At 33.3% G+C, this 25207-nt stretch overlaps 1 protein-coding gene across 1 annotated transcript; it reads right to left on the bottom strand.

The window, feature by feature from the left end:
- Nucleotides 1-12946: 12946 nt before the first annotated feature.
- Nucleotides 12947-19261, bottom strand: LOC113708604 (UDP-arabinose 4-epimerase 1-like). Its single transcript, XM_027231112.2, has 11 exons — nucleotides 19059-19261; nucleotides 18168-18339; nucleotides 17606-17730; nucleotides 16724-16837; nucleotides 16540-16647; nucleotides 16329-16420; nucleotides 14794-14935; nucleotides 14553-14647; nucleotides 14086-14215; nucleotides 13528-13672; nucleotides 12947-13446 (listed from the first exon to the last, which is right to left on the bottom strand). Exons 2-11 carry the CDS (start codon nucleotides 18226-18228, stop codon nucleotides 13211-13213), a joined length of 1248 nt encoding a protein of 415 aa, XP_027086913.2. The 5' UTR covers nucleotides 18229-18339; nucleotides 19059-19261; the 3' UTR covers nucleotides 12947-13210.
- Nucleotides 19262-25207: the final 5946 nt, after the last annotated feature.

A 25207-nucleotide genomic window follows, 5' to 3' on the forward strand; every position in this document is an offset into this window, starting at 1 on the left:
TGTAAAGTGGAGAAAATTATGTATATTTTTTAGCATATTTATTGAAATTTCTTCTCTTTATTGAATTTTATAAGTTAAGTGATAAATATGGTCAATAAGTGCAATGCTCTTCTCATGATTATTCTTTTGAAAAAATTATTATTATCTTTGCTGTTAAAAAAAAAGAAGAAGAAGAAAAAAAGTGAAAAGAAAAAAAGAAAAAAAAAAGAAAATAAGATTTGTTCTACTCCAATGATTCTTATATTTAGTAACCGCAAGTTTTCATCTACAAATGTCGACTTTCGCGTAAAACGGTATTCGAATTAAGAGTATGCAAAGCAATTTGAATATGTGACGTGTTGAGTAACCGGTGATTTTCATCTAAAAATATCGATTCTCGTGTCAAAAGATACTTTCACAACTTAAGTAATATTTAGTTATACTATATGAATAAATCCCTCTTTAAATTGGAATAAGAAGATGATCATGAGTTTAGGAAGCATTTTATTGATCATATGAGTTACTTACTTGTAAGATTGGGTAAGGATGCAAAATTGATTTGAATTTGTTATAATGATGGTATAATTGGCTTTCCTTTATTTGATATTATGAGTACTTGAGTTTAATTGAATGATTGCATAATGGTTGTTTACCTTGTTTTTGAGAAAATGAAGTGGAATGGTGCACATATGTTTATTTTCAAAAACTGAATCATTGTTGGTTTGTATTTCTTATTGTTTGAGGACAAGCAATGGTTCAAGTGTAGGGGTATTTGATAAGAATATATTTTACGTATTTTTAGTGTGTTTTTTTGGTTAGTTTTGGTGTGTTTTATTTAGTTTTATAAATAATTAACTAAGATTCTAATAAAAATATGCATTTTGTGGTTAAAGCATAAAAATTGCATTTCTATGGATTTTTATGGTAAAAATTTCATATTTTACAGGTTTAATGATTCAATCATCAAATGGACTGCATTGAAAAGATATTTGGATGATTGACAATGGATTAAAGTGATAAAGATAGAATATGAAGTGTGAAAGAATAAATGCAATTAAGGTCAAAAGAATGCAACAAAAAGCCAGCTTTGGCAGCTGTTGTTATTTTGGCTATATCTTGAGTTACAAATATTGGATTGAGATGATTTTTAAACCAATTTGAAGCTAAGAGATGTATCTAAATTTGGTATGAGATATCAGAGTCCAATTTAGCCGTTTTCTTAGTTAAAAGGTCGAAATACCAGAGTTTAACATTGCTGTCCAAAGTTAAAAATAAAGCTTTGACCAGGCTTTAGTATTTTGGTCATATCTCAGTTTACAAAGCTCCAGTTTCGATGATTCATGAAGCATTGGATAGCTATTTCAAAGGACTATAACTTCTATGTTTTGTACAAGAGTCAATTCAGCCGTTATCATAAAGAAAATAGCAGTTGAAGTAGCCAGATTCTGGTCAGAAATAACTGTTCTCCACTGGTACAACCTGTTTTCTCCTTCAATAATTCACAGTTATGGATGAACGTATAACAATCAATTAGCAGCTGTAAAAGGGATGTTTTAAGCCTCATTTCCTGACTGCATTCATCTATATATAACTATGAACTTGCAAGATTCAAAATAACTTTGGAAGGCTAGAAAGAACTCCAAAAAAAATGTAGTTTTCACTAGTTTTTCTTGGTTTATTAGTATAGTATAGGTAGACTAGTTTTCCTTTTTATATTTTGTATCTACATTTGGATGAATATTGGAGGAGCAAAGATGGACATCTCTCCTATCACTTTCTCTTTTGTATTTGATTTCATGTTTAGTTATAATACAAGTTTGGCTTTATTTTTCTTCATGTTTTTCTAAAGTTCATGTCTAGAGTATGGATGAACTTTCTATATCTTATTTATGATGTTTATTTAGTTATTTGGTGATATTATTTTGAACAAGTTATTTTTATGACTTTTGCTTTTCTAATCATTATTAACCGGCCATTAGTTGTGATTATCTAAAAGTGTTAATTTTGCAATGAAAATTAGAATTTAACACTAGTTCAAAGAAGTGATAAACCTAGGGAGTACACTCACGAGAGTAGAGGTGCACCTATGTGGCTTTAGTGACTTGTTTCATGTAATTTCATAGAAGAACTAAACTTGTAATTAACTCATAACCACGAGGGTAGGTATGATTTAGTAACAAGTATAGTTGATTCACTACGAGAGTAGGTTTCACATATATCAGGAAATTACACCATAACTAACCAAAATAATAGCATTCACTTAACCAGTAACTTCACTTGCAAGAGTAGTAATGAATTCCATATCGCTAGGAGCTTTCTAGTGCTAATTTTCACTACTTTTATATTTATGGTAGTCTAGATAATAAAGAAGTTTGAAAATCACCGGTAATTACAATCTTCTCTGTGGGATCGACCCTTAATACCCTACACTCGCTCACGATTCGTATACTTGCGGTAAATTGCATGTGGGGTATTTAGGAATTATAAGTGTAAAACTTGATGGTGGATAATCTATTGTATACATTTACCCTGCGCACATCATTTTTACCCTTAAAATTCATAGAAATGCAATTTTCACACTCCAAACCACAAAATGCATATTTTCGCTAGAATCCTAGTTAATTAGCTATAAAAGTAGTTAAAACACACTAAAACTAGCTAATAAAACACATTAAAAACACGTAAAATATTTACTTGTCATATATAAACTATACTAGTGTTCAAGCACGTACTGATGTGTGTGCAAGTAATAGGAAAAATATTTGTAAAATTTTTGGTGTATATTTATTGAAATCATTTCTTAAAAAATTGGTTTTAGATTTTGATAATGGGTTAAAAACAAAAAAGTCACCTATGATTAAGCAAATATACCAGAAAGCTCCCTATTGTCTCAAAACATACAATCCGACACCTCCTGATTTGAATTAAATTGAAAACGTGACAGAAATCATGAAAACTAACGTGGGTAAATGACATGACAAAAACACCCTTATATATATTAGGGTAAAATGCTAAAAAGGCCCTTGTGGTTAAGCTAGCTTACAAGAAAGTCCCTTGCAATTTCAAAAGATATAATATTCTTCCCTTTCACACACAACACATTTGTTCTGCTTTGGTTAATATCTATACATGGGATAACACCATGATCACAAAAAAATCCTACAACCATCCATTGTACACATAAAATGCAACATCCCTTTTGATGGCTTTTTTTATCGCAACAATTTTTACTTTTATTTTTTGTGAACACACAAAAACCTTGTATTGGTATCATAGGGTCAATCTGCTGCTTACTTGAGGGCTTGAGAAAGATATAAGCAATTATTTGGTACATAGTGATGGCTTAAAAAGGGAGGGGGTTTCTATAATTTGTCTATTCCATTCCAAGTTTGATATAGATTATTTAAGTGGAAAGTTCTTTTCCTCTGAATAGCTTGTTCTAACTTTTTTTTTTTTTTTTGTAAAATCCCAAAAATTCAAAAAAAAAAATCTAGGAAAAACTCTTTCTAACTTTATTACAAAATATTCAAAATAGTAGGACGTCTAATTTATCCTCGTAAATTTATTTTTTTTACTAACTCATCATATCTTAGGACATTTGTGAGCTCAATTAGTAATTGAATGTATGTTTATAATAAATAATTTTTCTTGCGTTAAAATAAATTTTCTATTTTACTAGCGAACATATCCTTTTAAATACTTTATTTTTTGACTTTGAAGAATTGTGTGGAAAATTTTTTAAATTTCACATAAAAATGAGAGTATTTTAAAAAATAAAAAATTTATCATATTTGTTTTGATTCATGCAATTTATATTTTACACTGCTAATTATAGTACTTGCCTATGCAAAACTTTAATGTAAAAAATCTATATGTTACAATGAATCAGATAGTACAATTGAAAAGTTTGAGTACCAATCCCCAATTATTCTGAAAGTAAAAAATAACTAAATTTTTCTCATAAATAAACCAATAACATAGTAGAACAAAGAAAATGAAAGCAATCAAACATGGTATGTTCTATAAATAAATCCAGCATAATTAGGTCGAGTTTGTATTAATTGTATTCAATCCATTCTATTTGTATACTAGACATTGAAACAAAAAAAAAATTCTTCCTACCATTTTGGATATCGTAACCAAAAACTAGGATTGATTCCACTTTGCATCCTTTAACTATACCTAAATTATCTCTTCAGTTCCTAAACTTTAAATGGGATAGTTTAGTTCCTAAATTATAAAATATGTTCTATTTAAGCAAGATCTTTGAGGAAATGAACTGGATTTTATGGGTATACTTTAGGGACTAAAATATGACTAATTTTATACTTCAAAGATTAAAATGGAACATGTTTTAAACTTTAGTGATTAAAGTGGGACAGGTCCTGCAGTTTAGGGATGTAAATGTCTCACTTTGAAGTTTAAGGATCAAAATGAAAATTCAGTTATAATTGAAGGGTACAATGTCGAATTAACCCCTAAAAACTATTCATTATATCAAACACCGGAATTTGAAGGTTCACAAGTTCAATGGGCAATTTAGGAATATTATTTTAAGACTTGACAGTCAACTTCATTGACTAACGTCAATGAACGACCAACGTCAACGTCAAGTATATATTCCTCTGGTAAAAAGTATTATTAATTTTTCCTTAACCTCAATAATTTACCTAGCCTATTCGCCTCTCACAGAAGACAAGAAAACATATATAGTGATACATAAATGGCTGATATCATTCCCATAGGGTTTCGTTTTAGACCCAGTGAGAAAGAACTCATCTCTCTACTTTGGCTGAAGGTTACAAACCAACTTGATGAAACAGACCATGTCAAGGAGAAGATACTTTACGGTGACGGTGCAGAACCATGGGATGTTTTGGGGGATAATGATGTTCGTTGGCAATTCTATGATGATAGCAGAAAAAGGGCTAGTACGAAAAGAATGGTTTATGTTTTTACCAAGTTGACGAGATTGAGTGCCAAGAAAACTGCGAGAACGACTGGTTTGGGGACGTGGGACGGAGAAACGAAGTCATACCCAGTTGAGGATATGATTACTGGTGAGAAATTGATTCAAGGAGGATGCTAAGTTATGTTCGAATTCTGGTTCAATAAGGGTGAAAGGTGGCTGGATAATGCATGAGCATTCACTGGATGGAGCATCATTGAATGGGTTAAAATGCAAATGACTAGATTGGGAAATTCCATCACACTGCTATGAGATATTCAAAAACTATTTTTCTTGATGATACAATAATAAGAAGTTAGTGAATTAGATTAAAACATCCAAAAAGCGCTATTTAGACATGGATATTAACCTAAAATAGAATGTTAAAAATGCAATGCATTGTAGCAGAAACTTGATTTGCCTTGAATTTAATCTAGTAACAAGCCAAAAGTCCCTTTGACCTTAACAGCTTGTCCTACTTCTAAAGCTATTCCTCAATTGGTGGTAGCACAGTCCTTTATCTTGGTTGAAGGTGGGAAAGACCATTTTGAACGGTTTCCTTTGTGCATTTTATTATTACATTGATAGCCAGGTTGCAAATTAATGCCCTTAGGCATAAAAAAAATAACTGTATGCTACTGGTGTTATGACTAGATTCCATGAGAAACAAATGATCTACCTTCAAACTGCTGAAACTTTTAAGGAGGAGAATGGATGAATTTTATGCTACGAATTTGTCAAGAGATGACTAATCAGAATTTGTTCTGCATATGTAATCGAAATCATTACAGTTGAAATCCCCTACTTTTTCAACTCTCAAAGCAACAACAAACGAAAAAACTAAAGAATTAATGCTCCTAATGAGTTCTCAATTTCAGATACCTGAATCTTTTCTGGAGTCACCAGAAGGATCAACACTGCTCCTCATGATCTGATTAGCTCGATCCAATATCTTCTTTTCTATCTCTTCCATCTCAGCCATAAATTGATTAGTTAAATCCAATATCTTCTTTTCTATCTCTTCCATCTCAGCCATAAGTTGTTCAAATTCATGCAACTCCAAATCTTCAACACGGTGCAATTTTCGGAGCAATTTTCTCAACAAGCTCCGTATCATATTTGAATCTGCAGTTGAAAGCCCCTGCGTTTTCACCTTTTTCCTTAAATCTTGCTCTTCTTGATTGGCATCATTCTTTTGGCTTCCTCCTTGAGGCAAGTCAAATGCAAGACTCTTTCCAGATTCAGACTTGTTCCTGATCATCATGCCACAGCTCTCATTTTCTTCTACTTTATTATGCCTTGGAGGTAGTGAGAAATCCATCTGATCAGACTTGTTTCTCTGATCACCAAGCATATATTGAATTTCTTGATGATCATCGTCTCTTTTCCAAAATAGTGATTTTCCTTTCTTAACTTTTATCTGACCATCAGAGTTGCTCTCATCTTCATCATCATCAATGATTTCCTTTGTTTCATCAAAATCATCTGGAGACAGATTCTGTATTTCCTATACTACTTCTTGATTATCATCATCATCCTTTTTAGATAATTCAATTTCCTTAGCTTCTTTATAATTCTGGACAACGGATGTAAGATTAGGATGACCAAAGGCAAAGACATTGCCCGCTTCATGGATGGTGACAATCGCTACACGTGCACCAAAATCTTGGCCAAATTCACGGGCCATCTTGAACAGCTCTTTTCACCTGATTCTAAATGCAGCGTTTCGCTTGGCCTTTCCTCAATTTTCTTAATCTCCGTTCTTCTTTTCACCATATTGATCAATAGGAATTATTTCTTCTTTCTTGATGAATATCAATAACCAGAACTACCAAAGATTAATACTTACTTGAATGGTTTTATTACTATGTCATCACAATTCTCTATAATACAAACTCGACTTTAACTCCTTAAATATAGAAATAGAACTATAAAACCTATTCTAATACAAATACCATACATATTCCTAAACTAAAATTGATACTAATTCTAATCTAGTTATCAAATAATAAATATAATTCTAAAACTATTATACTTCTAAATAGGCATGGTTTATTTATTTATATATTTTTTTGTCAACAGAGAGCAAATGAAATGGATTTGAATAAAAAGTGAGAAAAAAAAGTTACATATATAAAATCGTTTAGGAGGGGTCTCCAAGCATTAACTTTTTGGTGAAAGCATAATAAACTTGCAAAAATATCCAAATTTAGGGGTTGAAATAAATGTGAATTTGTACATTTACACCATAAATTAGGTGCGATATAAGTATATTAATGAGTGCTCTGAGCACCTGTTTAAAAATCCTTCAACTAAAACCCTTTGATTAAAAAAAAACCCTAAACCCTTTGATTTGAAGATCAAGATGTCATTATTGTTCATGTTTATAAATCATGTGTCACATACAAGTAAGGTTAACGTTTTGGAGGAGTTTCTTTACCTAGGTCTTCTTGTTGGTACGAGTTGACTGAAACTTTCAGGTGGAAAATTTTTTGTTGACCGTTATTCATATTTGTTCGAGTAAACTGGATGTTTTATTTATTCAAATTCATATATTTGAACTGACATTATCATTATTTTTACACGATTGAAGACCCATGGAAGCAGCAATTAAATCTCTTCCGTGTCTTTTTACTTGTCATTTGTCAACACTTGTCGCATCGCTCAATTGATTGCTTTACACGTCTAGATAGGGGTGTCCAAAAAGATTCGAAAAAGTGAGTAATCGAGAAATCAAATTGATCAAAATCGAAAAATAAGATAATTAACCCGTAATTTTTGAAATGTTTAGCTTATCCAAACCTACTTAAAAAATCATGTTAGAGTATAGATTTCAATTTTTAAAAATTGCGGCTATCCGAACTTACCTGCATATATATAATGTAGGGTTTGATAAAGTAACCAGTATCATAACCTCAACCCATAATTATTTAGTCATTCACTAATAATTAAACTTAGAAGGACCATTATACATTTTATTTTCTTAAAACTTATAAACTTATCTACCTAACCTCATTAACTTTTTCTATTTCCTACATCCATGACCACTAATTTCATTTACTACGCTACTTTGTTTTTTGTCTCTTTCCAAAATTTATTTTAATTTCTCATAAATTGATAACTTTCAAGAAATAGAGAAAACGAGAACAAATCTTCAGAATATTCGATGTTTTAATTATCTAGCATGTTTTGATTTTTTGTTTTGTTGATAGTTTTTTAGAGTTATAAAATTAAAAACTCTTATTCATTGGAAAAAATTGTTTTATTGTTTGATTTGTTAATCTAATTTCTATTTTCTATAAGTAGAAAATGTTAAATTACCATGTGTACCAGACCTTATCCTACAGTTTAACTGGTCACTAGTTATCCTGTTGAATTGGGTTAAGATATGGAATGCAATCTTTCTGAACTGACATATGTGGTTAAAATCAGTGAAATTGCAAATGGATTGATTATCCTACCCATGACCACCTCTACATCTAAAATCTTTAATAGTGATCATCATCCTCCTTCAGGGTTAACAGATACTAAAAGCTCTTGGGTATGAATATTTTGTACTCAGTTTCTCTATGCTTAGTAACACTGGAATTTATCAAAATACTTGTGCTGTTTAGCTGATACTTAGCTACTTAAAAATCTATTTGCCGAGTTGGAAATTATCTCTTTGTATCTTAGACACACAAATATTTTTTTTGTGTGTGTAATTTGTTCACACAAATTCATTTCTTAGTTCACATAACTATGAAAATGTATCATACAAATTATGAAATTTCATTCTAACAAGGGTCGAACCTACACTCCAAATTTATACCTAAGACCTCATTAACTACAAGTATGTAGGCCCTTAATTGTAGTATGGAGGAATTAGGGTCTATCCCACGAGAATCACTTATCAATTACTAAGGCTTCTAGCTAACTCAATTATCTAAACAAATCAAGAATTAAAACTAAATAAAATAACAACAACAATAAACAATGCAAGGAAATTAACAAACTTGAAGAAACTCAACTAAACACAAGTGTTGTTGGGTATAGAATCCACTAAATGCACCTAACTATGGATGAAATAGTCAATTATCACTAATACACTTGTTTTGCTAAGGGTGCATTTTACTCAAACCGTCAGAACTTGCTTTCGCCAATGAATCAAATTTAGCCAAAACTATAGTTACCTACTTTCATGGTGACATTTGAAGTGAAAACTTAATTTAGATTTAGAAATGCCAAAATTATCCATTTAAGTGTACCACTAGTTTCATATGCCTACTCCTTAGGCTCCACCTATTCCATTTTCATCATTGTCTACTATTTTCATAGATTAACAGCTATAATGACTTGCAAATGTGATCAAGCATTCACAAGTAATTAAAACAAGAATAAGTAAACTAGCAAGTATAAGTTGTAGCAAAGATCAACTATATTCGACCATAATCAAGGCATATATACTTTCATCTATCCTTAGAAAAAATGAATCTAGCTATAGTAGATAAAACTAGTAAACTCATGTCTTTAATATAACTAAGCATTAATGAAACAATAAAGAGAGTGAGAAAGAAGAAATGCTCATTCAAATGAAGGAACAAAGTCTCCAATCTTCATCGTCTTCATTGGCATCAAAACCACAAATTTACATAACGATTTCTTCCATTGTTTCCATTGTTTAAACCTACAAGATGAAGAACTAAGTTACTTTTTACTAGTAGATAAAAACGAGAGAAAAGAACTAGAGAGAGAGTTTTTATTTTCTCCCTTTTCCTACTATTGCTACTGCCACCTCCCTAGAACCTTCCTCTTTCAATATTTTCTACACAAAAGAAGGTCTTGTCGACTTTGAATTCGATAAATAGATCCCTTTTTAAGACACTATTTTTTTTGTTAAAATTTTTATTGCAGAAATCATCTGCAAACACTAGCAAGAGAAAAAATATCTAAATATCGAGGGCAAAAAAATAAGTTCATTAATTTAATGCAGTTTATATTTTCGATGATATTTACAAATCATGAATGCTGAATTATGAGTGCTCTATTTCTTTTTAGGCTTCTAAACTTTCATTTTTAAGTGACACATTTATGTTAGGATCCAATCAAAATATTTGAAAGTATTTATTAGGGACAAAATGATTCAAAAACTTAGGAAAAAATAATAGAGAGTTGGATGCTAAGAGGAAGGCTAAGGTTGTGAACACTTCTCAAATTTAAACATACAAACATATATACATACACAGCCACATACATACATACATATATATATGTATATACATTGTACTCATACTTTATAGTGTTTTATGACTAACTAACTCATTACAATTCATTAAAATTGGTTTTTAATCTGCAGTGGATTTTAATTACTTGCTAATTAAAGTGAAGAATTACATCAAACGGGCATAAAACTAAGTCTGCTGCTGCAACACTACTCTACTGCAAATTAAACTACTACTGAATCAAACCTCCTAATGATCCGATCATGACACATTTATACTCATGAATTTATTATGATTCAGAGAAAACTGAGCTAATTTTAAGTCATTAATGAATTGTTGTTAAAAAATCATATTATTGAAGATATTTTACATGTCGGTACATAACTGAGAAATTGAATACATTAGTGTTGTATATGAGTCAATTGAAGAACACTAAAGATTAAGAATCAGAGGTAGATACAAAAAGAATACAATCCAAAGTAATAATTCTGCCTTACAAAAGTAAACCGCACAAGAAAAAAAGATAAAATATTTCGACCAAATTCAATCAGACAATGTTGATATTATAGAAACAAAGAACTTTCCAACATCGGATTTAAAGAAGCATGTCAAGGAGGGTGGACTAAATGTACCTTCCATTTAGGAGAGAACAGAATTTGCAGCAATATTGTTTCTGGGCTATCCCAAGAACTAGAAATTTGAAAACCAACTTGACCAAAATTCATAAAGTGCAATACAGCCTAATTATTTGAACTTTGCCTACTGATTAGACATGATCTACAATGAACTGTTGCCTATTGATCAAAGCATGATCCATAAAAGAATCTTATGAACTTTACACTTTCGAATTGTTCCATAGATGACTAACTAATATTTTAGCTGCATCTCTGACTGAGTTCATTGCCAAAATGGCTCTTTCCATGTTAAAAAAAAAAAAAAAAAATCCTCTATCAACCTGTTTTTCAACTACCATGTAAAAAAAAAAAGGGTTGAGACTTAAAACTCCTAGTCAGTTCTCCATTTCAGGTCCTTGCATTTTTATTGAAGTCACAAGAAGAATCAGCGCTACTCTTCCTGATCTGATTAACTGGATCTGTTACTTTCTTTTTCATCTTTTCCAGCTGAGCCATACTTTCTTGAAGTTCATGCAACTCTAAATCGTCAACTGGGGGCACATCCCTAATCAAGTTGGGCATCATAATTGAGTTTGCAGTTGAATTCTCCTGCTTTTTCACCACATTCCCAGTGTCTTGTACTTGTTGATCAGTAGCATTCTTTTGGCTTCCCCCTGCAGGCAAACTAATAGCCAAACCCTTTCCAGATTCATACTTCTACCGGATCATCATGTCAGGGCTCTTATCTTCTTTTTCTGCACTAGTCCTCAGTGGCAATGTCAATGTCATTGATAAATCCATCTGATCAGACATCGTATTCTTCTGATCATCATCTTCACCGTCATCATCATCAAGACCGTCTTCTAATTCAATTTCATCATCATCTTCAGGCAGATCATGTAGTTCTTGTCAATCCTCAGTTCTTTTTTTGGATAATGATTTGGTTTTCTTGACTTCCATCTCATGATCAGACATTTCCTGATCAACATCGTCATCATCATCATCAAGGAATTCTTCTATGTCACTTATATCATCTTTTTCAGCCACATCATGTACTTCATCTTGATCTCCATTTCTATTTTCAGATGACAATTTGGCTTTGTTGACTTCCATCACACAATCAGACATTTCCTGATCATCATCATCATCATCAGGGCTTTCCTCTGTTTCATCAAGATCATCTTCAGGCAGATTCTACATTTCTTGATGAACATCATTGTCTCTTTTTGCGGCTGATGATTCAGTTTCCTTGGTTTCTTCGTAGCGCTAGACAATGGAGTCTACAGAAGGATGACCAAAGGCAAAGATATTGCTGGCATTACTCCTGATGGTCACTGCTACCTCAGCATCATATTTCTGGCCTAGCTCCATAGCCATCTTGAGCAGCCTTTTTCTCCTCTTAGTAAACGTAACTTGTTGCTTTTTCTTGTCCTCAATTTTCTTGATTTCTATTCTTCTTTTTCCCATACTGATGATCAGAAACCAGTATTTCTTCTTTCTTGATAGATGTTAATTGAACAAGCACTAAGCACTATGCTATACTTTCTTCAAGCTTAGCCCGAGAGGACTGCCACAATTTCTTTAAGTTTCCTGCTATGGTAAGAATTGAGAGAGTGTGAAAAGCAGATAACAAGAAATCAACAGAGGAGACAAACAATTTGCGTTAGTTGCTTCCAACTCCATAAGAGTGACAATCCATCTTATATGCTTATTTCCGGATTCAATATGAACCGTCCAAATGTAGGTCTGTGCTTCTAACTTAACTGAATAACGGTTATAACAAAACAAACCAACTCCCAATTCTTCTCCTAAACGACGTCTTTTTGGTTACTCAAACTCTTTCTTTTTTTTTTTTTTTTTTTGGGTTTTTCATGTTTTAAAAAGTAATTATTAACCCTTAAAATGAGACAGGCGGGTGTTGGCCTGATATGGGGTCACAAAAAATTTGAGAATTACTTTATATAAGTTAACTCTATTTTTTTTCTCAGACGGAAAGATCTTTAAATTTGGCCGATAATGTTCATTGGGAAAAATAATACTAAATTTCGCTATTCATTTGGCTGATATATATTTTTTTGATTAATTTCCACTCCCCTGGTTCTTGGGCACCATGTTCATTTCTTGCTTCTTGAATGTGGATTCAAGAGTTTTGTGTGGTTAATTTCTTGAAACCAAGAGAATGATAATACATAATAACCCAAAAAGACAAAAGAATAATTTATATCTATACCTCACTGATGATTATTGTTCAAATACCTCTTCCTCAAATATGAGTAATAAACAGAGCTGCTTCCCTAAGCCTCTAAGCCATGGATTCATCAAATTAGAAAGAATAAACATCCAAATCCCAGGCCATAACACCCTCTTCTAAGTGACTCCTAGAATGGAGTAAAAGCAGGCTGTAGGTTGGGGGCTGGCTGGCTGCTCCTGTCAATGTTCCACTGCCAGATAGTGGATGTATACTATCTCTAAATTGACTGAGGTGTGCTATATCCATTAATATGTGCCTTCTGCCATCTCCAGGCTACCAGCAAACTCTCCTGAAGATTGGTGTATTTTGCTGTCCAGTTTAGTTCTGTCCTAATTTTAGTTGGATCACTGTATACTTCAGCATAATCACCAGGCCGACGTGGAAGGTAGTCGACCTTGAGAGGTACTCCTGTCGCCTTCTTGCAGGCCTCCACAAACTCCTTTACAGATCGACCTGAAGTAGAAAAATATGACCCGCATAAGAAACAGCAAATATGGTCAATTAAGTTACAGGTTATAACAAGAAATGCCTTACCTCTCCCCGTTCCAACATTGTAAATTCCAACTTTCCCAGGCTTTGCCTTCTCAAGGGCTTTGACATGAGCATCAACAAGATCAGTGACATCAATATAATCCCGGATACAGGTTCCATCTTCAGTCTTGTAGTCTGTTCCTCTCACCTGTCCACGAAAACAGAATACCCGCTAAGTATGTAAAATCTATCTACTCCCCAGACAAGAAAAACGTAGATGCTAATTCTGTGCTACTGGAAACTGCCAAGTGAATGGTAAAATTATCATCTGAAATGCTGTTGAAGGCAAAAACTACAAGAACGATGTGCCCCGGGGCCAACATTAAATATATCAAAATTTCCAAATAAAAAAGTTACTCCTTCCCTCTCTTTCTTCATTATCCAGTCTAACACAACCCTGTATCCCCACAAACACATAAAGCCCATTTTAAACATTCCCAGACGTTCCCCTCCACAACCTCAGCATTGCCCAATGCTGGTCCCCACTCAAGAACACCCAAACCTTTAGAAGATTTCAGTGCTACACTATCAGATAAAGAGTGAAGGGTAATATCAGCAAACCTTAAGCCCTGGAATTATTCCACGAGCAGCATCAAAGCAAGCACCTGATATCCTACCATGCTCACGTAGTTCTGGTCGAGGAGCTTCACCTAGTCTTCCTTCTGGATCTGAACCAATCACATTGAAGTATCTGAAAATTAAAAACTTCAGCGTCACAATGGGTAATTATTGGTTCAGTAAGCATCACATCATTAACTACCCGCTAACCCCGTCAAGTAGACTGTTCACAGACATCCTTTTACTGACAACATTTCATTAGCTTCACTACCACAATAAATTGACTTGTCAGAGAACATTTTTGTTTCCAATAGCTCTCGTCACTTTTCCAAGAAACTCTATAAAGCAGTAATGGGATATGGAAGGTGAATAATGAACTATAAACCAAAAAAGAATCATTTGAAAGAATAATTAGCTTGAGCATGATGCTAATCAGTGCAAAAGGATTAGAGTTGCAGTCAAACTCGTACCTTAAAATCATGACAGCCATGTCTGAATTCTTATGAAAATCCAGAATAATATCCTCTGCCATCTTCTTGGCTTTTCCGTAAGGATTAATTGGTTTCTATACAACACAAAAAAGCATCAGATTTCTACTGTACAGCTCCAAACATATAAACTATCTGCTATTAATGCCCTCTCTGCACTCTATTCAACTGAAAAGAGTTAAGAAATCTAGGAAATCCACAAAAGAGGCTCTAGATCCTTCACCTGTGGAGTTTGTTCTGTAATAGGCATCTTTTCTGGCTCTCCATATGTTGCACATGTACTAGAATATATCAAAGTCTTCACACCATGTGTATGCATGGCTTCCAATACACCAAGTGTATTTGACGTGATATTGTGATAATACCTGTATTATCAGAATAATTAGCCCAATAAACTACAGTCTCATCTTGAGTCAATTAAAAGGAGAAACACATACAGATACTGGATTCAGGTTGAAGAGAAAATGGCAAATGGCAAGAGGCAAGACTTTGATAAGGAACAAAGAACCAATAACCAGAAAGAGTTTATTCAAAGATAATCAGTGTTCGAAGCAATCAGCTTTATGGTAATAGAAAACACAGCACCATGAATCTTGTTTTTATTTTCGTGAAGCAAACTGCCCAAGTACAAAATTGTTTGACCATTAACATAGATAGCACTATAAATACTAGTATTCTATCTTTCTATCTTCTGGGGTGTCACAATACTCAAGCAAACTGCAAATGCGCCAAATTTAGCTTATGCGATGCCTGAAGTATATGGATCTATCTATTCAGGCAATCAGACATCCGAAATCATACAAGAATTAACATAACTTTCAAAGTAGATAAACAAGCATATGAAGTACTTCCTGCTTCTTTAAAGAGGTAGCTCTAGTAATAAAATAGTTTTTCGAGTATTTGATGGACTAAACTCATAGCACCGGCTGCTAGGTGAACTTTTGCACTATAGCCATTGCAACTAGAGAGTTTGAAGTCACTAGGCTAATAAGCCACAAGAACTGTCCTGCTAGATCAGGTCAGATAACTAAACAACCAAAGAGGGAGATACGCTATAAACATAAGAAGAGGTATACATAATAGCAATTCTTGATGGTATTCTTAAGCTTCTTTTACCAACACTGGAACTTTAGTCTCTATTGTGCAGTTTGATTCTTTTTTCATTACTCAAAGTTCTTATGCTACTGGAAAATAATCTATGATCACAACATAACAAACTCTATATTGCAAGGACACAGTTCGCAACCTTCCAGAGAGCAATTATTCCTCAGCGATAACATACCAGTATTCTTGTCTGTTTGCAGTAACTACACTTGCATTAGCACAACCATTTTAATATCTTCAAGGTGCTAAACTAACTGGCTTCTAATATTTCATAAGATCATGAACAGCAGATGTCGAAAGGAGGAAAAAGATACCAAAAAAGAAAATGCCTAATTACATGTGTACTTGGAAGTCAAGAATGTGGCTATTGATGGAGAATAATTGGCAGTGTGCGCAAATTTGCTAAGCAATCCAACAGATTCAACTAACCTGAAATTATTTATTCTACTTGAACTTCTATGAAGCTTCATGTACCCTTCTCTCTATATTTTCTTAGAAATTCTACAAACTAGCTCTTGAAGTGTTTTAAGAACAATATCCTGATGGTTAAAACTATTGCTTATACATATCTGTAGTGTCCAAAATAGAGTGGCTATGTGGGGGTTATAGGGTACCAGAAAAGAAAAACATCCAAGTGTAATGTTCTGTACTTACTTGAGTGGATCCATAGTGCTCTCTCCAACATATGCAACGGCTGCAAAATGCATCACTGCATCAAATGCATTTTCTGAAAATATTCTGTGCACCTGAATATATTCATCAAGGAAAACATTTGCAGAAGGGACATTTAACTATTCGAATGCGAAAAATAATAATAATAATAATAATCTCATAAAATCTTAACACAGAACAAAACTCAGGATACAGCTTTTGCATCACCCAAGTCAGCGTATATAAATTGAAGTCTGCCAGGTTCTGGAAATAGTTCTTGTAGAACCTTTATGGCACCCAGGTTTCCTCTCGAGAGATTGTCCTGTCAAGTTGCAACACATCTGTTGATGCTACAAGTTAACATTAAAAGGTTCTTTACAGATTTTCTTGAGACATACCACTATTGTTACTCGGTATGAATCTTTTAGAAGCCTAAATGCAGCATGGGAACCAATATATCCAGCACCTCCCGTTACTAATACATGAGTAACACCTGGTTCATAATGAGCAAACTGGCATGACAGAGGATGCAAATTGGTCAGAAGATGCAAAAGGGAACTGAGTTAACTTCAAAAGCCAAAAATCAGCATAATTTAACCAAATTTTGTGAAGTTTTTTCCTTTTTGTCTGCTTGGCAATTATTCTTTCAGTAACAAGACAAGTTTGTTATATTGGAAACCCAACAGATCACAATAAATTAACTTGAGTCACTAAATTGTTTACCAATAAAATTCCACATTGACTCATGGGAAGAGAATTCATGGGAAGCCAGCTGTTAACACAAAAATGAGGTTCAAATCATTAAAGAGAAAGGTCCACAAAAAGACCAGATTTCTCCAACTACCATGATATTCACCTAGAACTAAAATGCCAATTAGTGTCATCTGCCTGATATTTACTCATATTATTAAAGCTAGTCATAAACCAATTTAATTACACATCTAGTTTTCAAGCTTCCTGCCTTCCTAGGATTACATCAAGCCATCAAACAGAAGCCATCATATACAAGGAATATTAGTTAGTTCATTCATCAACCCACCGAACAGGTTCCACTCTTAATGCTTCATGTGGATACACTAGCGGTATGACTTACACATAAACTTACATCATTGTCTAGGTTTAATTTCCAATGACAATTAGTGTAAGTAGTCCTAATCACAAAGTTTATGAACTCTTGCGGACACGATTGAAAGCTGCAATGTTTAGAACAACTAATCCATCTTAAATAAGTAGCATATAGTTTCAATTGCAAATATATGAACAAGAGATTAGAGAACTACCGGGCTCGGGGTATTGAATGTTGGAGATCTTTTAAGCATAATGATGCATAATGCAGTTAATGCTGCAGCCATAAAAACTTTGCCTACAACATTGCTCTTTTTCTTTGGATCGACATAATCCATGCCTACAAGCAAAAGAAATGCATTATTAAAAAAAAATTGAATAATCTAAGAATCTTAATGACATAATTAATCGGTTATAACAACAAAATTCTATTGATTCTGAAGAACAACTACTGAACAAACAAAAGCTTCATTCCAGCTCAAACAATATCCTGAAAAAGTATCCAACATTCGTGCACTGCTGCAAATTAGTAACCACAGGTGCCCTTCTTCTCCCCGGACAACCGCAAGAAAATGACAAGAAAAGATCACAAAAGTGAAAGTCGTAGCACTTCAATCTTCTCAGAGGAGCAATAAGTAGGACAGAATTACACATGAATGATTAAACCGACAATGCATTCAATGCAGAATATCCCAGATAGGAACTACAGCTTTGATCGCCACTTCCATATATTCAAAGAAGAAGGGGAAAACGCGTATGAAACTGGAAACTGCTCACCTCCTAGAGACATAGATCTAGTAGACCTTGATTGAGTTCTTGTCCTGTTAAGACTTAGCATTTGAGCAAACTCGCCAATGCTAAGAACACCGACACCACCGCAATACTCAAATCAACCCTCTGACATCAATTGCCTATTAGTATCCCTCCTTCGATTGTACAACAGCTGTACCTGCAGCCCAGGTCAAAATTTCAAATTTAACCATAATCAGTAATGCAACAAAATTACCATAAGGAAAGGTAAAAAAAATCACTCAAATTTAATTAGAAGGCAAATTACAATGGGCCCTCTGCTGAAAAGGTAGGTACACTACAGTCCTAATACGTACCAAATCGAATTGAATTGCATAACTAATTGTCCAAGCTATGCAGGTACTCATTCGTAGCAACGTATAAGACAAAATTCAAATTTTCCAAAAGGATCTAAGAAAAACCAGAATATACAAACAACAAAGATCTCACAAACAACCAATCAGAAACGGAATTTTTGCTATAAGACTAGAAGGAAGGGGGAAAATCCCAACGTGAAATTCACCCAGAAAAACCAAGGACAAAAAAAAAAAAAAAATCAATCCAGTGATTAGTGTTGATCAAAAAAATTTCAAGAAAGAAATTAAAATTAATCAAAAAATAAGAAAACCCACATGAGAACAGAGCTAAAGCTTCTGAAAAGATCGCAATAATGGTCCAAAAGCTTTCAAAAAACTATACAAAACCGAAATATTAATGAAATAAATTTCATAAAAAAATGCCATTAGATGGTATCCTGAAAATATACCTAAATCAATGGCCTTCTGTGAAGTCCATGTATAAATTTTAGTGATCACAAGATCCAACCAATCACAGAAAATAGTTTCTGGCAGATTAAATGAATTAAACAAGAAAACGTACAAGGAGCGAGGCAATGATGCAAAACAATTGTGGTTGATGGATTTTCTTGAGCCCTTTTCCTTGGTTCAATGCAGGAATTTGAATTTGCCAAAAATAAAGTGAAGGAAGAGAGAGATAAGAGATGGGGGTGGGGGGGGGGGGAGGGGGGACTTGACTTTGCCTTTCTCGGGTTTTCTGTTCTGGGGATGTAAGCAACTGAAGAAACTTGGAAGGACCCAACTGAGTGTCTTCGCAGAGTCCATTTATCGAAACACTCATACAAAAAACTGTGAGTTATGAAAGGGAAGGACCCAACTGAGGAGAGACTCCTCCTTTTATATATATATATATATATTTGTACATTACATGCATAGGTGTACAAAGCAATAGAGGAGACGCGGAGCTGGACTTCTTCTTGTGATCCTTCGTCGTATGGGAGTGTGAAGAGGAGACAAGGACAAGGTGGGAGGTCACCCAATCTCTCTCTCTCCTCGGCTCCAAACTCTTTTTCCTTTTCCTATTTGTAGTCAAATATATGTGAGGGAAGCCAACACGCTTGGCTGGTGGAGAGCCACTTTCAAGGACAGTCAGTGCAATTATTTTGATCTCAGTATAACTTTAGATGAAGAATATATAGAAAAAATATACGCTTGATATAAGATGTTCTTTTCATCTGTGTCGCCTTTTTTTAAAAAAAAATTTAAATTATGATTCGATCGGAATGAAAAATATATTGATAGCTCTCGAATTGTAACTATATTGGGCCCTATACATTTGGCATTATATTTGTGAGTTGGCCTTATCAAGACGTACAATTGGGGGCATATTTACATTCTTAATTATTTCAAAAAAGGGATTCTTATCCGTGATATATATATATATATATATATATATATATATATTTATGTTAGGATTTCGCTAAATTACATAAGGACAAATTTCTCTAGTCGAAATATGAGATACATTAGAAAGTTCCTCATTTTTAATTTGAGAAAATGTTAGGCTTTTTAATTTGAGCTACGTCTTCTTCAAATTTTGAATGTCAGTCCAATCTAAATCAACAATATGTCTTAATTGTTTTTAAATCCTAACCGTGTGAACCTTATTCCATTTGGCACTGCATTTTGACTCAAGATTCGTGCATCAAGAACCAATCTCTTGAATGCAACATGCAACTGTAGACACATATATATATGTATACTCTTTTTTTTTTTTTGTCGACACTGGGGTGTCCGGGTCAATTCTTACCGGACCTGACTAATCCCCTGCGGCCCGAGCCCGGTGCCCCAACCCGACCCTAGCACGTTAATTGTGCGGAGGAATCCAGCAGGGCGGAGGCTCGAACTCCGGACCTATCGGTCCCTGTGGGAGATAGCTACCGCTGGACCATTCACGCGGGGCACGTATATATGTATACATGTTAAGATCTTTTTTTGTTCAAGGGGCACTTCAAATTTTACATTTTCAATTTTCAACCAAAAAAAAAAAAAAAGAAGTGTTTGTTTGGAGGGAGGAGCAATTCCTTTTTTTTTTTTTTTTTGGTCCTGAGGAAAAAAGGGAGGAGCAATTCTAATTTCCAAAGGGATAGAATCCATCATTGGCCTAAACAATCATATTGAAAAACGTAAACCTATGTACTAATGTTGTTACACAATTTGCATCATTCCTTACATTAGTAGTTTTGTAGTGTACATATCCCATGCCAAACAATCATTACCAGTAGTTGCTGAGGCCTTGGTCCAACTCCGATAACCCTTGAGAAACTTAATTGTAAGGGCTACTAGCTAAATAAGCTATATTGATACGCAATAAATTGGATTAATAAAAGCGTTCATCAATATGAAGTTTAATAAAGGGTCGAATGTAGTTTTATTACGTGCCTAAATGCTGCATTGTTTGAACCAATTAAAGAAGATATTACTCCTTCACTATGAATTTGTTGTTATATTTAATTTTCAAATACTTCAAAATAGTATCAACGAATTCCTGTCATGTCTGCCAAACTTTAAAAAAAAATGGAAATAAATGAATAACAATGCTTGTTTGGATTGCTTCATATTTCCCCAATTTTATTTGCTTACATCATCTTTACAATTTCCAATACACCTTTTTATCTCACATACATCACATCACAAAAAGTGCTACAGTAAAAATATCCCAAATAATCCCAAATAACTTACAATCCAAACAGTTAATGCTCATAATCAATAAATCGATGGAAGACATTTTGAAAAGATCTCATAAGATGTCCTAGTACATGGATTTTGTTATAATCTTTTTCACCGGTGAGGTGAGGAGGGGAGGAAGGGAGAAAGGGATAGTAGGGCAATAATAACAAGTTCAATTAGCATCTTATGATGGGAAAAAAAACAGAAAAAAAATCAAATTCTTCAATTCATCTAGCCACTAATAGGATATTCTAGGCACAAGGATTTGGGGTTAAATTCCTATAGTACTCTTACTTAAGTCTGGTTGTTTGGATTGCAGTTTATTTGCCAATTTTTATTTATTAGTATTTTCAATCATCTTTTTATTTGACATACATCACATAAAAAAAACTACAATATTTTTTTCAAAAAAATTATTTAAAATAATCTATTATCCAAACAACGATTTGTTGCCTAAAAACACCTCGTTCCTACTTTATACATTTTTTTTTTTTTAACAAAGCGAACCCCGCGCAGCGCGCGTTAAGCGGGAAGGTGGGGAAGGTATGTATCAGGTGAATTAATAAAGCCTGCACATAACATCTCAATTAATTGTTACTATGACCCTCACGTACATCTGCCTTGGCGATGCCAGTAGGTCCTTTCAATATCCACTTTTGCGGCTTATTGAAAGCTTGTTCTTAAGCCGAACAAGCCATGATCATCATGCGTCATTTTTTGTAAAATTAATTGAGTTAAGATTTTGATACAGAATGATTTTGAAGAATCAAGTTAATTGATATTCATATGCTTAATTTTAATTGTCTTGTCGTTGAAACTCGTATTCATCCTATAATTTTTTAATACAATGATTTTTTTTCAAGTGGATGACTGAGAATATTTATTTTTCAAGTGGATGATTGAGAATATTCATTAACATACAAAACTTAGCGTATTAATGCATACACGCACATTTATTATCACAATTTATTATATTTGAAAGTAAAGAGACAATTTCTTTTGGATTTACTTGCATATTGGTTGCAAATTGCAATTCAGCACCCTAAACTATCACACCATATGCAATTTACTCAATGAAAAGGTTAATACTTGGCTCATTTCCTTGTTTTCTTTAGCTATCGTTACTTATTCTGTAGAAAAGCGCTTGAGATTTTTGTCTGACCATTATGCGTGAGATTCATAGTATTTGTTTTTATAGTTTTATGTCTGGTTTTGTTTAGCGCTGCAAACGAATCGAGCTACTCGCGAGCGGCTTGAGTCAAGCTCGAGCTGGCTCGAGTCGAAATCGAGTTTGAACTCGAACTCAAAATATTAAGCTCGTTAGCTCGCGAGCTCGAGTATATATATAAATATAATATTTTTTATTTTTTTATTTTAAGTATATATATATTTTATTTTAAGTATATATATATTTTTTTATTTTCTTATTTTAATAGTAAAATTACATATATATCCTTAATATTTTATTATTTATTAAGAAAAAAATATTTATTTTATTTATTTTTAAAAAATAAATTAATTATTTTTTATTTTTTTCAAACTCAAGCTCGAGCTTTAAATTACCGGCTCGTTGAGCTCGAGCTCAAGTTCGAGCTTGGTAAAATTTAATCGAAACTCAACTCGATTAGCCCAAAACTCGACTCGACTCGGCTCGTTTGCAGCCCTAGTTTTGTTCTTTGGCTTGGTAAAAGTTGGCACAGGCTTTGTACATGTCGCAAGATTTTGAAGCTATTTTGTGGAGTCCGTTGTTAATTGATAAATGTACCCGCGCACCTCTTTCATTTGGCTTCAACATTTTCAGAAGGTAATTATGGAGAAGCATAGGTATTGAACAAGAATGCCCAACATGGTATTAAAATTTTATCTTCATAGTGCATACATTGCACCGAGTTTGATAGACTATTTGTATCCAACATTTTACAGGGGAATTCTATGATCGGTTTAGGGTGCTGTACCGATGAGATAAACATGTTAGAACACAGTCAGATTCATAACACTATAAAATATGTGATGTAAATAAAAATAATTTTGTTTTCTCATTATAGAACATAAACAATAGCTGTTAGGTAATTTTGGTACCTCAGTATACACTAACAGAACTCCACAAAAATTTAAAACCAAGCAGCTGGGCCTTAATTTGGCAACAAACTGCAATAGTCGACCTTGATTTGTTTTATATGCTAATGCTGCATTTCTGCTAGAGACATAAATGGTCCTCAGAAAAGCTAGAGATTATTGTGTTTTCAAGATTGTTTTGAATTTCTAACGAGTACAAAAAATTTATGTTTTCGTGATTATCAGCCGACAAACAAATTCAAATGAATGATCATCGAGCTGAACTCAAATCCACTATCTAATTTTGGTTCCTTTTTTACACCTTTTTCCTCTAACAAACAAGTATGGCTTGCTTAGTTATGGATCATTTGTCACACTTTTTCACTCCCAACCGTTCAAAATAGACTTGAACCCGTAACCTCTTGATCCTGAGTCTTCAACCCTTGACCAATATATCAATGTCTCATTTGCATCAAGAATATCAAGGATGTAAAATTAGTTGTAAATGGTTACTTAAAATGTGCTAAGTTGGGATGTATTTGCTAATTAATATAATCAACTTCTACTATTTACTCTGTAAGGAAGAGTGGCCACAAAAACTAAAGCTTCAGCTAATTGGCAAAAATTACGATTCTTATCATCTAATTACCACTTTTGCTACTTCCATTCTCATTTCCCTCTCTTCTTCTTTATCAACGATCTTTTACAGTTTAACCTTGTTGTATATCTCTGCAACATCCACCGTTTTTGAATCCTGCCACCTACCAGGTAGGATAGGGACAGGTCGCCATGGGATCCTTGGATGCAAAATCATGTGAACAATCAATACTTGTGTTTTTTTTTTTTAATATATAAGGGAATCAGTAGCCACTGCTCGTGGGTGCACACTGGATAAACTCCAAATACTTGCGTTCTTTGTATCCAAAATGAAACCAAACTAAAATTAGATTTGCACAAATAAAGGATAATTGAAATAATGAAAAAACGTAGGAGAAGAGACATAGAGAATGTGTGTCGGTGGATAATCAAAACTACCAAGAAGCGTTAAAAGACATCCTTGTCAGAGGCGGGGAGCTATTATCTTACTAAAATCAAGAAAAGTTTAACATTTCCAAATTTGAGCAAACTCAAGCACTTTTGACAATCAAGAAAAGTTTAACATTTTCTAAATTTGGGTCAACTTAAGCATTTTGAAAAGGAGTTAACAGTTATATGTAGATTCTAAATAAAATAACATGTATAGCTAGTAGGAATTAGGAGATTGGACGGAATGACTAATTTTTGGTAAATTTAACAAAAAAAATATATGAGCCAGGACATGAGGCTAGGGGGCAAGTGCTTTGTCATAAAATAGACAAAGGGAAAATTTTTCTTATACAAAAGAAAATTGTATAATAGTTGTGTCAATTCTGTTACAACTATAAAGAGTTTTAGGATAACAATATTAAAATAATTATATGACAATTAATTTTGTTGTACATTGAGCAACTATAGTACTTGGAAAAATATATTTAATGAAGATTATGGGTCTGTTTGGTTGGAAGTAAAATGTTTTCCTTGGAAAAATATTTTCCGTGGAAGTAATTTTCCATGAAAATCATTTCCCTTTCATCATTTTCAGGTGTTTGGTTTGTTTATTGAAAATATTTTCTTATTTCATTTTTCTGGTGTTTGTTTAACTTTTGAAATATTTTCACTTTTATCTCTATCTTTACTTTCTACACATTATAACTACATACTTCTTCCCATGCAAAATAAGAAAATTTATCTCATTGTTTAACTTTAAAAAATCTTGGAAAAATATTTATATGAATAAAAAATATCTCCTTAAGTAATAAACAAATTGCTGACCATTTAGTGTCAAATATTAATCACATGCAATGCTTATTGTGACATATATCTTGCACTCTCACTGCTGAAAGTTTCTCTAGAAAAGAATGTCCCTAT

This window comes from Coffea arabica, chromosome 9c (genome assembly GCF_036785885.1).
Source record: "Coffea arabica cultivar ET-39 chromosome 9c, Coffea Arabica ET-39 HiFi, whole genome shotgun sequence".
Taxonomy (NCBI): domain Eukaryota; kingdom Viridiplantae; phylum Streptophyta; class Magnoliopsida; order Gentianales; family Rubiaceae; genus Coffea; species Coffea arabica.

Coding starts and splice junctions, on each gene's coding strand:
- LOC113708604 (XM_027231112.2), bottom strand. CDS start 18,228: ATGCTAAGTCTTAACAGGACAAGAACTCAATCAAGGTCTACTAGATCT. Junction 17,731..18,167: donor TAGATCTATGTCTCTAGGAG/GTGAGCAGTTTC, acceptor TTTTGCTTGTAG/GCATGGATTATGTCGATCCA. Junction 13,673..14,085: donor GAATAATTCCAGGGCTTAAG/GTTTGCTGATAT, acceptor TTTCGTGGACAG/GTGAGAGGAACAGACTACAA.